Raw genomic sequence first — 16,113 nt, forward strand, 5'->3', positions numbered from 1 at the left:
TGAGATGCTTAGCCTAAAGAAAAAGAGACAAGGTAAATATAATAGATGGCTTCAATTTGACAAAATGTCACATGAAAAGACAGATAAGACTCATTCCTGTTTGATCTTAGAAGGTAAAACCAGGGATAATAGAAGTTGCAAAGAAGCTAATTTTGGCTTAAAGTAAATAAAAGGGTCCTAATAATTAGAGCTATCCCAAAATGAAATAGATTGTCCCAGTCTGCCCTTATTGAAGGTCTTCAAAAGTAGACCAGATAACCACTTATAAAATACACTGAAGGGATTTCCCCTCCCCCAGGCAGGGATAGGTGGGATCTGATATCTCTTTAAACCCCTAAGATTCTAATTCACTTATTTCAAAAATGAAAAGTCACCAGGATCACTAGCTTATCCAGAAACAGAATACAATCTTCTGTGTGGTCTGCTCTAAGAATATGAATAAAATTTAACTAATTTTTTTAAATGTTCTAAAATTATGAGGCATGTCATAGTTCAAAATATGCTGGATTTGAGGTCAAAAAAAGACATTAGTTCAAAACTTATCTTAGAAACCTACTATATGAACAGTGATGAGTTGATTAATGCCTCTAAGCTTCAGTTTACATAAATGTGACCACTTCATGGTGATGTTATAAAGTTCAAAGCAAGTACCATTATGTACAGAACTTTGTAATTTCTAAAGCACAATATAAATGCTATCTGCAATTATTATTATAGTATACTGGTTGAAGTTATGCATTTCAGTTGAAAATTAAGGCTACTTGTATTCAACTTAATTCTTAAGCTTTCTCCTCCACTATACGTACAATTTTTAATATAAACAAAATACCTTCTACCTACCTAAATTTCATCTAGCACTGAATAAAGGCATATTAGCATATTCTTGCAGAGGCAGCCAAGGACAACAGTGGATAGATTCTGGGCCTGCAATTAAGAGACTTGAGTTCAAATGTGTCCACAGACACTTAATAACTATATAACCCTGAGTATATCACTTAAATAAGTTTACCTCAGTTTCTTCAAATGTAAAATAGGGATAATAGTAACTACTTTGAGGGTTGTTGTGAAGATCAATTGAGATAATATTTGTAAAAAGTGCTATACCTGCATGACAATATTGGGTTTTTTCCCCTTTATTTTGTTTTTAGTGCAATAAAATTTTTTTAAAAAGTGTTCTGCCTAACATATAGTAGGTACTATATAAAAAAAATATTTAATCCTTTCTTTTCCTCTGTCACTCTACCTCAATCCAATCTTGCCTTTAAACATGGGCAGTTTAAACTTACCTTAAAAACTCAAATGAACTTATAAGACATATATTAAAGTTTCTCATTACTTAATTACTAGAGGAAGTTTCTCTTAAGTCCCAATAAATGTCTAAAAAGACACTCTTTGAACAATCTACATATCTTTAGTTAATAAACTTTTATCATTTCAAAAGGAAGTATCTACAGGCAGCTAAATGGGGCAGTTTATTGACTGTACCAGCCCTGAAGTCAGGAGGATCTACCTGAGTTCAAATGTGACTTCTGATATTTAACACTTATTAGCTGTAGGACTCTAGACAGATCATTTAACAGTAATTGCCTCATCACAAAAAAAAAGGGGGGGGGAGGGGGGTTGTGCAGTGGATAGAGCACCAGCCCTGAAGTCAGGAGGATCTGAGTTCAAATCTGACCTCAGACATTTAACACTTCTTAGCTGTGTGACCCTGGGCAAGTCACTTAACCCCAATCGCCTCATCAATTTTTTTTTTTAAAAAGTCTGAAACAAAGACACTATTTTATTAATTCCAAAAGATTGTAATACTCGGAGGTATCATCTTATTCCTACCAATTGACTATTATAAATTTTGGAGAGGATACAAGAAAATTGGCCACTAACACATTACTGGAGCTATGAACTGATCCAGTCAATTTGAAAAGAAATTTGGAATTATACCCAAGTATTTAAAAAAAACTATGCTTACCATTTTACCTGATAACCACTACTAAGCCTGTATTCATTCCTAAGAGATCAAAAAAAAGGGGGAAAGGGATACACAAGTATAAAAATGTTTATAGCAGTTCTCTTTATGGTAGCAAAGAATTGGAAATTGAGAAGCTATTTAACAGCTAGCAACTGGCTCAACAATTGTATGCGATTGTAATGGAATACAATACTCAAAGAAATAGAATACAATTGTAATGGAATACAATACTCTTGAGTTGGATGCTTTTAGAAAAACCTGGAAAGTCGAATAAAAACAGTAAGCAGAACCAGGAGAACACTGTTCACGGTAACAACAATCTAGTGTGATGATCAATGAGTTAGCTATTCTCAGCAATACAATATGGAAAATCTCATGATGAAAAATGCTATATGCCTCTTCAGAGAAAGAACCAATGGAGTCTCAATGCAGAAGCATACTATTTATCACTTTCATTAGCTTTTTGTGGATTTTTTTGGGAGTTGTGTTTTCTCACCTTTTTTCTTATTTCATAGAAGTATGTTTTCATGACTGCACATGAATAACCTATTTCAAATTATTTATTGTCCATTGCTGGTGGAGTTGTGAAAGAATCCAGCCATTCTGGAGAGCAATCTGGAATTATGCCCAAAAAGTTATCAAACTGTGCATACCCTTTGACCCAGCAGCGCTACTACTGGGATTATATCCCAAAGAAATACTAAAGAGCGGAAAGAGACATATATATGCCAAAATGTTTGTGGCAGCTCTTTTTGTTGTAGCTAGAAACTGGAAGATGAATGGATGTCCATCAGTTGGAGAATGGTTGGGTAAATTGTGGTATATGAAGGTTATGGAATATTATTGCTCGGTAAGAAATGACCAGCAGGAGGAATATAGAGAGGCCTGGAGAGACTTAAATCAACTGATGCTGAGTGAAATGAGCAGAACCAGAAGATCACTGTACACTTCAACAACAATACTGTATGGGGATGTAGTCTGATGGAAGTGGAAATCTTCAACATAAAGAAGATTCAACTCACTTCCAGTTGATCAATGATGGACAGAGGTAGCTACACCCAGAGAAGAAACACTGGGAGGGAAATGAAAATTGTTAGCACTAATATCTGTCTGCCCAGGTTGCATGTACCTTCGGATTCTAATGTTTATTGTGCAACAAGAAAATGATATTCGCACACATGTATTGTACCTAGACTATATTGTAACACATGTAAAATATATGGTATTGCCTGTCGTCGGGGGGAGGGAATAGAGGGAGGGGGGGTAATTTGGAAAAATGAATACAAGGGATAATATTATAAAATATATATATATATATATATATATATATATATAAAAAAGTTTATACTAATTAAAAATAAAAAAAAATTATTTATTGTCTCAAGGAAAGGGGAAAGAAGAAAGGATAAAAAAATTTGGAAATCAAAATTCAAAAAAAAAAGTTTTTAAAAATTTTAAATGTAACTGAGGGAAAAAATACATACACATATATAAAAAGTTACTTGGCTAAAATGTAAGGATAAGATATTGATGACTATTGATGGGGATGTGGGAAAACTGGGACACTAAACATTAATATATTGTTGGTGAGACTGTGAAACGATCAAAACCATTCTGGAGAACAATTTGGAACAATGCTCAAAGAACTTATCATCAAACTGCACACCCTTTGATCCAATAATGTCTCTATTAGTATGTATCTTTAAGAAATCATAAAAAAGGGGAAATGATCCGTATGTGCAAAAATGTTTGTAGCAGCCCTTTTTGTATGATAAGGAACTGGAAACTGAGTGGATGTTCATCAGTTAGAGAATAGCTGAATAAGTTATAGTATATGAATGTAATGGAATATTATTCTATAAGAAATGAGCAAGCTCATTTCAGAAAAGCCTGGAAAGACTTACATGAAATGAGTCTATGTAAAGCAAGCAAAACCAAGAGAACTTTGTACCCAGCAACAAGACTATGTGATGACAAACTGTGATACTTGGCTCTTTTCAACAATGAGGCAATTCATGGCAATTCCAATTGACTTGTGTTAGAAAGAACTCCAGAGACTGAATGTGGATCAAAGCATAATATTTTTGCCCACTTTTGTTATTGTTTGTTTGTTGCTGTTGTTTTTCATAATGAATATGGAAATATATTTAGAAGAACTGCATGTGTTTAACCTATAATAGATTGCATGCTTTCTTGGGGAGGAGAGGAAGAAAAATTTAGAACAAGATTTTTGCAAAGATGAATGTTGAAAACTATCTTTGCATGTTTTTGGAAAAATAAAATACTACCAAATAAAAAAAGAAAAAAGGTTTATAAACCACCAATCTAAAGGTTTTTTTTAAAAAAGCATTTAACAACTATAAAAAGTGAAATTTCTGTTTTGTTTGATCAACAGCTATCATCCTAACAATTTTTGTGAGGTTTTTAACTCTATAGCCTTGTTTCATAAATTGTAGAAGCAATCTCAAATCAATTTAGAAAATGATCTGCATGAATTTGGAACTATGCTCAAAAAGTTACCAAAATGTGCATACCCTTTGATCCAGCAGTGTTACTACTGGGCTTATATCCCAAAGATATTTTTTAAAAGGGACCTGTATGTGCAAGAATGTTTGTGGCAGCCCTCTTTGTAATGGCCAGAAACTGGAAACTGAGTGGATGCCCATCAAATGGAGAATGGCTGAATAAATTGTGGTATATGAATGTTATGGAATATTATTGTTCTGTAAAAAATAACCAACAGGATGATTTTAGAAAGGCCTGAAGAGACTTACATGAACTGATGCTGAGTGAAATGAGCAGGACCAGGAGATCATTATATACTTCAACAACAATACTATATGATGATCAATTCTGATGGACATGGACATCTTCAACAATGAGATGAACCAAATCAGTTCCAACAGAGCAGTAATGAATTGAACCAGCTACACCCAGGGAAATAACTCTGGGAGTTGACTATGAACCACTACATAGAATTCCCAATCCCTCTATTTTTGTCCGTCTGCATTTTTTATTTCTTCCACAGGCTAATTGTACACTATTTCAAAGTCTGATTCTTTTTGTACATATATTGTATTTAATTTATACTTTAACATATTGAACATGTATTGGTCAACCTGCTATCTGAGGGAGGGGATGGGGGGAAGAAGGGGAAAATTTGGAACAAAAGGTTTGGCAATTGTCAATACTATAAAATTACCCATGCATATATCTGGTAAATAAGAAGCCATATTTAAAAAAAAAAAAAAAAAAAGATTAGCAAGTCTGATAGTTCTGGATGACAATAACCCATATTGACCTGAATGTAGTGAAGAGATAAAACTAATGTATGTTTTCTTTAGTGCCATTTTAATTAATATATACTATATACATATATGTATATAGGTGTGTGTATGTACATGCATATATGTGAGTGTGTGTATATATGCATATATCTACACACATATATATGTGGTTTCATCCTACAATAAAACAAAAAAAGAAAAAAAAGAAAATGTTCTGCATAATATAAATTCAAATTGTCATCAAAATGAAGCATTCTAATCTCATAATACAAAAGTGTTATATATCAGCAACTCTCTCTAGACTCTGGTAGCTAACAAAAAAAAGTTATATGTTATATATTATAATCAGAAATATATATATATATATATATATATATAAAAAGTCATATAATCATAAAATTTAGAGTTAGAAGGAGATTACCTAGTTTAAACATTTTGCAGAAAAGGAAATTGAGGCCAAAAGAGATAAAGTAATTTACCCAAGGTCAGAAATAAGTGGTACTAGACGAGATTTAAACCCAGGTCCTCAAGAGTACATATCCTGTACTCTTTTTAATGAAAAGCTACTCAGCTTCTCTTTCTGAATGCTTAAAAATTCAGTATGACAACTGCATAGGCAAAGCATGGTTCCCCTAAGTTTCTTAGTGATTATATAATATAAAAAAGCAGAACTTTTAAAGCACTGAAACCCCAATTAACTAAAACCCAAACCAAAAAGTTCCTTGCTATCCAACATTTTTATTTTACTTCTTTTTTAGAGAAATGGAATATTAAGAAAGCAAGTTCACATGAGAAATTTAATCAAGTAGATATCTAGTAAAAATTTGTAATGCTTCTCATCTATAGCTTTACTTAAGTACTGAGCTTCAAAATAATGAACTTGAAGCACCACAGGTTCATTTATGTTAAATATAATATAACTAATATTTTATCACATTAAAGTAATTTAAATACTTTGTAGAAATATTTGCAACAAAAGAGGTCAAAATGAACCAAATTTCAATTAATTGTAACTAGTCCTCAAACATTTCAGTTAACTGAGATATTACTGAACTTTAATTACCTGAATGATTTGCTGCTCTTCCCACTTAGGATACTTTGTTTTATCCTGCTTATCAAACATAACCAACAACTTCACCATTCATAATATATTACACAATTCCTGAAAATAGAAATTTTATCTGGCACAGTAATATTTAGCTTAAAGGATGTGGTTTTTTTTCCTCCAAAACAAACAAAATGAGAATTGGTTTAACATTAATTATATGTGTATAATTGGGCAGCATATGTGGCAAGGTAGATAGAATGACAGATCTGGAATAAGAAAGACCCAACTCTAAATCCCAACTCAAGACACTTACTATGTGACCCTAGGCAAGACCCTTACCTAGTTTCCCTTAGTTCCTTTATTTGTTTAAAAAAGAGAGGGAGGGGATACACCTACCTTGCAAGGTTGTGAATATCTATAAATCTATTTGGAGACTTCAAGTGCCATTTATTATTTTTCATTTTTATTAAGCATTACATCAACTAAGCCTGGTCTCTATGATTTTTGTAAACAAAATTTACCTTATTATGCTATTATTTTTATGAGATTTACAAGTTCGTTCTCAATAACATTAGTACAAATCACTAAAAATCATAACTGATTCAATGTTGGGATTACTAGGTGAGAACTGAGGTTGTCTGGATGGTGACAAGGTGAGAATTCAGGTTTTCTGGACAATTACAAGGTGAGAACTCAGGTTGACTTGATAGAGGGGGCAAGCTCATTGGCTGGGGTGGTTCTTCCCAGAAGCCCTTGCATTATCCCACGCCCATTCTCTGGGAGGATAAAAAGAGACAGCAATGGGCGCAGAGGGCAGATCGGCCTGAAGAAGGATAAGAGTTGGAGGAGATTCAGAGCCAGGATTCAAAAGAAGACTCTCTGCATTACATCAAGCCTGACGGGCTCTCTGCAGGAAGGGAAGTCACTTCTTTGGACAAGAGTTAACGGCAGCTGCCTGGAGACAACGGTTCATTACAGGGGGAAGAATCTGTCGGAGAGATTTGAGTGGAAGACACAGCAGATCTCTTCCCAGAGAGCGATCCAGCAGCTTCTGGAGACGACAGCTCGCTACAATTGGCGTCCACACGTGGGGCAAGGACTTTTGCTTATTCTGACAAGAGGAGCTAGACCAGACCTTTGCAATTTGGCGCCCGAACAGGGACAGACACGGTCCTGATTCCAGTGGAAAAGCTTCCGATCTAGATCTCAGTCTCTCTGACCCAGAACCGTGAGTAACGAGGAAACTTTGTTAAAGATTAAGTGAGCGTGCTAATAGATAAATAAGGAACTTAACTTGTTAAGGGCTAAACCAGGAATCTCTTATAGCTGAAATGGGGCAGATGTTAGCTAAATTCAATCCCTGGACCTCAGCCGACTCAACCTCAGCCCCAGACGCAACCTCAGCTCCATTCAGGAGTGGTACTATAGAGAGTATAATCAAGATAATTGAGGAGCAGAGTTTACTTGTAACCTGGGTACAGATTGCTAAACTCTTGGCTGCATTAAGACGTACATCCCCTTGGTTCTTAGAGGAAGAAAAGATAGATGTAGATAAATGGAAGCTAGTGGGATATGAAATGAAAGAATTTCAAGCAAAAAATGGGCCTCGTTCAATTTCTGCAGAAGTATTTTATATCTACAACATAGTTCAATTAGCCTTAAACTATCAAGCAAGTTGTAGGAGAAGGAAAAGTTCTAAAAATGAACAGAGGAGGAAGTGTGAGGAAAAAAGGAAAGATCAAGATCTTTCCCTAGAGCAAGAGGATTTAAATGAGGAATTATGGTATGATTCTCTTGAAGAAGCTTCAACCCTGCCTAGAGAACAGATTATTGACAGGCCCACATCAACCCCACCTTCAGAGATGGAGGAAGAAAGAGGGGAAGAGGCAGAAACACAAACAGAATTGCCTGTGAAGAAGCCTAAGCCTATGACAAGATTAGAAAAAGCATTGGTTAAAGCTAAGAGAGAAGGACAGGATATAAGTGATTTTATACATGCATATCCTGTGATTGAAAATACTGACTCTGTAGGTAAAAAAAGGAGAAGATATGCACCTTTAGATTTGAATAAAATTAAGGATTTGAAAAAAGGTTGTACCCTTTATGGGGCTACATCAGCTTATGTCAAAATGTTACTAGATGGTTTGTCTTATGAAGTCCTAACCCCGAATGATTGGAAATCCATAGCAAGGACATGTCTGGAACCTGGAGAAAATTTATTATGGCTTTCGGAATTTCATGAATTATGTAAAATTCAAGTCAGATGCAATTTGGAAATAGGAGTTAACACACAATTCACTTTTGAGCACTTGGCTGGTGAAGGTCGGTATGGAGAGAATTCGGAACAGATTAATTATACCATGACAATATATGAACAAATTGCTAAGGCTGCAATAAAAGCTTGGGGTGTCCTTCCTGGACAGAAAGATCGTGGAGAGGCTTTCACTAAAATACAGCAAGGTCCCAATGAACCTTTTGCAGATTTTGTGGGACGTTTGCAAACTGCTGTCAAAAGAACTATTGGAGAAAATTCAGCTACAGAAATAATGACCAGACATCTGGCTAAGGAAAATGCCAATGAGATTTGCAAAAGAATTATATGGGGATTAGACAAAGATGCTCCTTTAGAGGAGATCATAAGACGCTGTGCTACAGTGGGAACAAATGCTTTTTACACCCGGACAATGATGAATGTGGAAAGACAGGGTCCCTCCTGGCAAGGGCCTTGTAGAGAAACTCGGCGATGTTTTCAATGTGGAAAAATTGGACATCTAAGAGCTCAGTGTAGATTTGGAGATACAGTGAAAAGACAGGGTGAAAGAAGACCTAAAACCCCATGTCCAAAATGCAACAGAGGACTCCATTGGGCATCAGAGTGTAGAATAATTCAGGGAAATGGGATGAGGGGCCCAGGTCCAGGGCCCCAGGCAAAAAAGACTTGGGGCATGATGGCAGCTGATGTTACACCTAAAGAGCCTTTAGAAGGCCAGGACTCTGATTTAATCAATCAGCAGAGAAGCAATCACATGGCAGAAAGGGATTACCTGATAAGTGAGCCAAAAGGCAATCAGATTGTAAAAATGGATTACACTTGGGGAGAATACAGGCCTTTTAAACCAACAGGGCTGTGTCCAGTGCAAACAATTCCAATGTAATTGCCAAATGATGAGAAGATATTTAGAAAGTGGTAAATAGAAGGTAATTAGATAGGTTAACTGCCTGGGAGAGAGGGTTTGCTTGTATTTCTTCAGCAGGAGAAGGAATCAGATGGGTGCCAACGAGTCATATTCGCCTTATCCATCAGAGAGAGACAGAAAAAGAGAAAGACCTCAAAATAAAGGAGAAGATCTAAGAAACATCTGACACTGAAAGAGCATGGATAATAAGAAGACTGTTAAAGAACTTAAAAACCAGCAGGAATCATTGGACTTCCTCACACAAGATGAGAATAATGGACAATGGACTTATGGACATTTATAAATTTTCAATTTATGATTATGATTATGTTATATACTTCTAGCATGTGTTATGTTACTATGTTACTATGTGCTTATGTAATTTATGTAATTATCTGTAATACTTCCCATATTGATGGATTTATGTTTCAAGGTCATGACTGTCCTATGTTCTAAATCAAAAGAAAGGGGGAGATGTTGGGATTACTAGGTGAGAACTGAGGTTGTCTGGATGGTGACAAGGTGAGAATTCAGGTTTTCTGGACAATTACAAGGTGAGAACTCAGGTTGACTTGATAGAGGGGGCAAGCTCATTGGCTGGGGTGGTTCTTCCCAGAAGCCCTTGCATTATCCCACGCCCATTCTCTGGGAGGATAAAAAGAGACAGCAATGGGCGCAGAGGGCAGATCGGCCTGAAGAAGGATAAGAGTTGGAGGAGATTCAGAGCCAGGATTCAAGAGAAGACTCTCTGCATTACATCAAGCCTGACGGGCTCTCTGCAGGAAGGGAAGTCACTTCTTTGGACAAGAGTTAACGGCAGCTGCCTGGAGACAACGGTTCATTACAGGGGGAAGAATCTGTCGGAGAGATTTGAGTGGAAGACACAGCAGATCTCTTCCCAGAGAGCGATCCAGCAGCTTCTGGAGACGACAGCTCGCTACAATTCAACAAACAAGCTTTACTTCTAAAAGTGTCTTCAGGCCTCATAATAATAGTATTATATAGCATTTTGAGGTTTGCAAAACATTTGACAAATATTATCTAATGTAATCCTGACAACAACCATGGGAGATAGGTGCTATATTACCCTCAATTTACATGTATGAGGAATCTGCTACATAAAAAGTCTATGTAAAGTTAATTTTGTTTTAGAATTATGCCTCATTTTGAAGATAACAAGAAAATTCATATATTTTGAATTTTTAAACTAAAAATTTCCTCAAAAATCTTACACCAGATATTTATCAAGAGTAGATTTAGCCTTATAGATGAAATTATAGTCTATTAAAAGTCAGTATAAATATTTTTGTTTAAAGTCTACAAAATTGCCCAGTCTAGCATTTTGCCTTTTCTAATTTCAATGTCTGATGCCTCTTCCAAAATTACTAGGTGGTGCTTATTCTGTAGAACTAGTAAATGGTTTAACAATAAGGAGTCACTATATTTCATTTTCAGTATTTGGCTAAATCTACTTTCTGTCTTCCTTTTGCTCTAGTAATAACAAAGAAAAGGGTTTGCCTGAAATTATTTACCTTGCAACGTTGTAATATACCAGATTTACCCTTCTTTTTCAAACTAGACATTCCTTAAGCTATTAATTAAAACTGCTTCTTCCTTCTCCAATTCACTGACCATTATTGATCTTATAGTTGCCCAAAATAGTTCATAATGTCTAGAAATTCTAATTATGAATTTGTGAGCTACCTTACCCCAGTTCTGTTAATAGCACCACCACTTTCAATCAGGATTAAAACCTTGGAATTATCTTTGCTATTCTTTTATTCAGTAAATCAGATTAGTACCAAATCCTATCCTTTCACTGCAAATGCCTTCTATCTTTAAAATTCCCATAGTTTTGACTATCCAAATTTAGTTAGACTAATTTTTCAATGGGGTCCACTTTGGCAAAAGCAGCCTGTCACTTTTATAACACTACCTGGCTAGCTGGGAGAAATCCAGCTGACCTTTTACTAAAGCAAAGCAAAGGACAATGTAAAGGTTATGTAAATCCTTAATCTTATAGCACCAGCAGAATGTTTGAACCTCAAGAGTTTTTCAACTTGGAAAGGTTCTTAAAAGGTTAGAAAATTCAATCCTTTTAGACATTAGGATTAAGAAGCTGTTTAGTTTTTAATTTTATTTATTTTTTCCCCTTTCTGGTTTTGTTCAGTGACAGCAGTTTTGCTACCTGGTCTAATTGTTGCTCATTCCTCATGTGGTTTCAAAAGATTTCATAAAATAAAGACTTGTCAGGTGTGTAATCCTGGACACACATTTTATTTCTAAAATCTCTCTAGTCACAGGTTGTCTTCTTTTCAAATCTACCACAATCTTCCTCAATCCTTCTATTACTATAACCATCTTCCTATCTGCTCAGAAATTCATCTAAGCAAGATCAAAATTGCCTCTGCTAAATAAATAGTCTTTTCTTCTAAAGACCACTTCTAATACACCTTTTTCCTTTCAGGAAAAGTTTTCAAGTCTGAAAGCCTCAAGATAAAAAAGGATGAAAAGAGAAACATGATGTTATGAGTCTTCTGTCACAATTAGTCTACTAAAACTGTTAACTCCAAAGGTATTAAATAATCTCTTTTATCATTAAATCCAAGTTCCTTTCCTTCTAGCCTCTGAATTTTTCTATAGTAACAACAGTACATAATCCCTCTCTTTTAAAATTCCCTTTCCTTGGTTTCCAAGACACTGTAATCTGAAGGTTACCTTCGGATCTCTCCTTAGCCTGCCCTTTACATATGAATGAACTCATCAATCTTTACTCTTTCCTTCTTAATCTATTGCACAGCCTTTAATCACCATTTGGGGACAGATGACTCCCAAATCCCAACCTCTTCCCTATAGCTTGAATACCACATTTCCAACTAGCTGCTATGCATTTTCCCACGGATTTCCCACCATTACTTCAAATAGTCTAAAACTGAATTTATATCTATTCTCCTAAACTTTCTCCTCTCCCTCCATTTCTGTTAATGGTACTACTATGCTTAATTTGGTAACTTTGGTGCCATCTCAAAATTTTCTTTCTCAATTCTATAAATTTAGTTAGATGCCAAATGTATCCCTTTCTACCTGTACAAACTCTAATATTTAGCCCTTCTCCATACACAATGCAACCACTGTGGCTAATGCTCTTAACTTACACCTAAGTTTTTAATCAGCCTCCTTCCTAGTTCGTATTCTTGCTTCCAGACTATCCCTTCACTAATCCACCATCCACATTCAAATAACCTGAGTAACCTTGTTAATTGTATCAATATCATGCCACTTCTCTGAACAAAAATGTTGAGTAACTTCTCATTTGCCACCATCTACATTCAAATAATCTGAGTAACCTTGTTAATTACACTACAATCACGACACTTCTCTGCACAAAAATGTTAAGTAGCTTCCCCTTTGCCTGTGGAACAAATTTAAGCCATTCCTCCCATCTGGTTCCAGTCTTATCTCATTCTCTTTTTATATAATCTATATTTCAACCTAACCAGGCTAGTTTCAGTTCTATTTTCTCCTATACACCAATTCTCATGCCTGAAAAGGGCACAACATTCACCTCTTTTGTCTCTTTATTCAAGTCTCAAAGATGCTTTTTTCCAAGTGACCCCTCCTCATAGAAATTTTAGTGTCTATTTCCATGTCCTTCCATTGCTTATTTTGTGCACTTTTCCCTTCTTTCCACTGAATTATGAAACTGAAAAGCAGACTCTGAAACTCAAGCATTTAATGACTGTTGAACTGAGTAACTCTCAAATATAACTAAAAACTAAAAAAGTAACTAACAAAAGCAAGGGAAAGGAATAGCATATATAAGTATTAAGTACCTTCTATGTGCCAGGCACTGTGCTAAGAACTTTACAAACATTTAATCAAAATTCATTTAATCCTCACAATAACCAAATAGTTGCCATTATTTTCACTTTATGGGTGAGGAAATTCAGGCAGAGGTTAAATGACTGGCCCAGGGTCACACAGATATAGAAATTGCAGAGATCAAATTTAGACTCCTCTTCCTGATTCTAGGCCTACCATTCTTCTCTCTCCATCACCAGATGCCTCAAAGAAAGGATTATGTGTTACTTTACTCAATTAAATGTCTAACTAACTTTACACAATGTATAATCACTGACTATAGACTGTTTTCCATACATTTAAAAAGTAACAAGCTACTTTTATTATTATTGCTCCTTAGTACCTACCCCGTATCGCCTAATCCATGAAGAAAAATAACCTAGAACAAAACAGCAAAAATTAAAATTAAACACCACCTAAATAAACCATAGGGAATCACAATAACACAACAGTTTTTGTTTTCTTAAATTATGGCATAAAACCATGCAAATGGACTTGCAAATCCTATTCCCAGCTCCTATGAAAATTTACTGTTTTATATTCAGCAAATTAATTAAGCTCCGTGGGCCTCATCTGAAATGGCCTTAATTGTTCCTTACTACTCCAATCCCTGGAGTACTGAAAATTAATTTATGTTTGCAAGTACGATATATTTTCCCATCAAAAGAAAAAAAAAAACCACTTGAGTGCAAAATTACCTATTCAACAGAGAAAATTCTCTGGCTTCTAGGTTAAACTGGGTACATTCATAAAATATTAACCACGGTTTTCAGGGTCAAAAAGATCTCCGCATCTAACTGCAGGATTTTCCTCCTCACATTCCTTAAGGGGCTCTCCTCTAGGCAACTTGCGCTTTAAACTCTCAGGAATAGAGCATTCCCCGACCAGCACCCCTACGTCTCCCGAGCAGCATTTCCTTTCCAGATTCCTCTAGAAAAGACAAGAGCCCGAAGAGAGCAGACTGATCCTGCGGCTGGAACAATCAACGTGAGGGGTGAGGGGTGCTCCCACGGGGAACTTCGGTGAAATCTCTGGGGGAAGGGGAGGGAGACAACACTTCCTCGTTTTGGGCACCAACTGCACTCAGAGTCCACTTAAAGTCACGGCAGTTCAATTAAATAAGAAATCAGTAAAACTTCCTTCCCCTCACCCCAGCCCTGCCGAGCTCAGTAAGACAAGTAGCAATGTGGGGGGCAGCAAAGCTGGTGGGCGCGCGGGGGTGGGGGGAGTGCTGTCCCCGAGTCCCGCCCGCCTCTGTCTGCAATGCAGAAGACACCTGGGCCCGGGCAGCCGAGTCCCGGGGGGCTGAGCCCGGCAGCTGGGGCGCCCTAAGGACAAGAGTCCCCCCGGATACAGCAGACACCGGAGGAAGGGCTCCGCCGCCGGCGCCGCGCTCCCTCCAGCCCCAAAACACTCACCGCGGCGCTTGCCTTCCTGGCTGCGGGCACTATGGCAGGGAGCGGCGCCGACATGTTGTTACCGCACATACACCGGATTCAACCGACAACCAGCTTCGGAACCGGAAGGGAGCAGGGGAGGGCGGCCTCGTTGCAGAGGGCATATGAGGATCGTTTCCCGGACCCTCCCTCCACCAGGCGCGCGCGCCCAGGCTCGAGAGCGCGCGGCGCCGGCGGCGACGGGGGCGGGGGCGACGGCCCCCTCCCGGCAAGTCCGTGGCATGGACTCCGAGGTAGCGAGGGGACGCCCATTTCCCACCCTCTTACAACCTACCCCCGCCTTCATTTCCCCAAATCGGGCGACCCCACCCCTCTAGTCACAATAGCTCCCCCTTCTTGCTAGTCTTCGGATTGGTTGAAGACGATAGGGTCTAGGGGAGTGCGACTCCACGCGCGCGCGCGCACCCTCTCGGCGCCGCGATCTCCTTGCCCCCCTCCCCTTTCCCCATAGTCTGAGAAAAGAGGGCGCCTAAAACCCGCGCGCATGCTCTGTAGGAGAGCGCATAAACTTGGGGGACTGACGGAGCATAGTTACGAATTCCGAAAGCCTGACTGGGCTAGGAGGTGCTGTCCTTGCTGGGAGTAACCTGCATCCTTGTGATCCAGGGCGCACCGCCCTTGTCTCACCCACTCCGCCGAGTTAAAAGATCGCCTCCCTGCCTCCATGGAAACCGGCTGACGCGGAGGGTCTCCTGGAGACCAGGAGGCTGAATACCCCGGGAACGCCTCGGGATCAGTCTCTTTCTGTGGCAGGGACCCCGGGAACATCCGAGGGAGCCATCCTTAAGGGGCAAGGGAAAGGAAGAGGGGAGAGTTTGATAGGTACAGGCCCGGTTTAATTCTCCCACTTGGGCCAAGAACCGTACCTAGAGTGACGCGCTCAAGTGCCGGCCTGATCAGCCTCATCCTTTGTTTTGGCATCGAGATTGGATGACTTTAAGATATTAGCTCCGGCAACTGAAACTTTCACACACTAAAAACTTCCTTTTATCTTTTCCTTTCCTAGAGAAGATCAATGAATTGGGCATGCAACTAAAAAAGTTAGAAAAAGAACAAATTAAAAACTTCCAATTAAATGCCAAATTAGAAATTCTGAAACTCAAAGTAGAGATTAATAAAAAAGAAAACTAATAACTAATAAATTAAGAGTTGGTTTTTATGAAAAAAAAAAGCTAACAAAGTAAATAAACCTTTGGTTAAGTTGATTAGAAAAAAGAAAGAAAAAACCAAATCACCAACTTCAAAAATCCTTTTTTTCTCACTCCTTCCATCTTCTTTCTGACCCCCTCCGGAAAACACAGGCTTCACTTTTTTG

General features: G+C 37.8%; 1 protein-coding gene across 2 annotated transcripts in view; it reads right to left on the reverse strand.

Moving 5' to 3' along the window:
* Nucleotides 1–15,421, reverse strand: part of LYPLA1 (lysophospholipase 1) — a 48,198-nt gene extending 32,777 nt beyond the window's left edge. Inside the window, exons 1-3 of one of the 2 annotated variants that reach the window (XM_074278385.1) lie at nucleotides 14,760–15,421; nucleotides 13,689–13,720; nucleotides 841–924 (exon numbers count right to left, since the gene is read on the reverse strand). In XM_074278385.1, the coding sequence (XP_074134486.1) occupies nucleotides 841–851 (11 nt within the window). In that variant the 5' untranslated portion in view covers nucleotides 852–924; nucleotides 13,689–13,720; nucleotides 14,760–15,421. The remainder of the gene's footprint in view (nucleotides 1–840; nucleotides 925–13,688; nucleotides 13,721–14,759) is intronic. The other variant, XM_074278382.1, reaches the window with a different exon arrangement.
* Between the last annotated feature and the right edge of the window lie 692 nt (nucleotides 15,422–16,113).

The sequence above is a fragment of the Sminthopsis crassicaudata genome, chromosome 1 (genome assembly GCF_048593235.1).
Source record: "Sminthopsis crassicaudata isolate SCR6 chromosome 1, ASM4859323v1, whole genome shotgun sequence".
Classification (NCBI taxonomy): domain Eukaryota; kingdom Metazoa; phylum Chordata; class Mammalia; order Dasyuromorphia; family Dasyuridae; genus Sminthopsis; species Sminthopsis crassicaudata.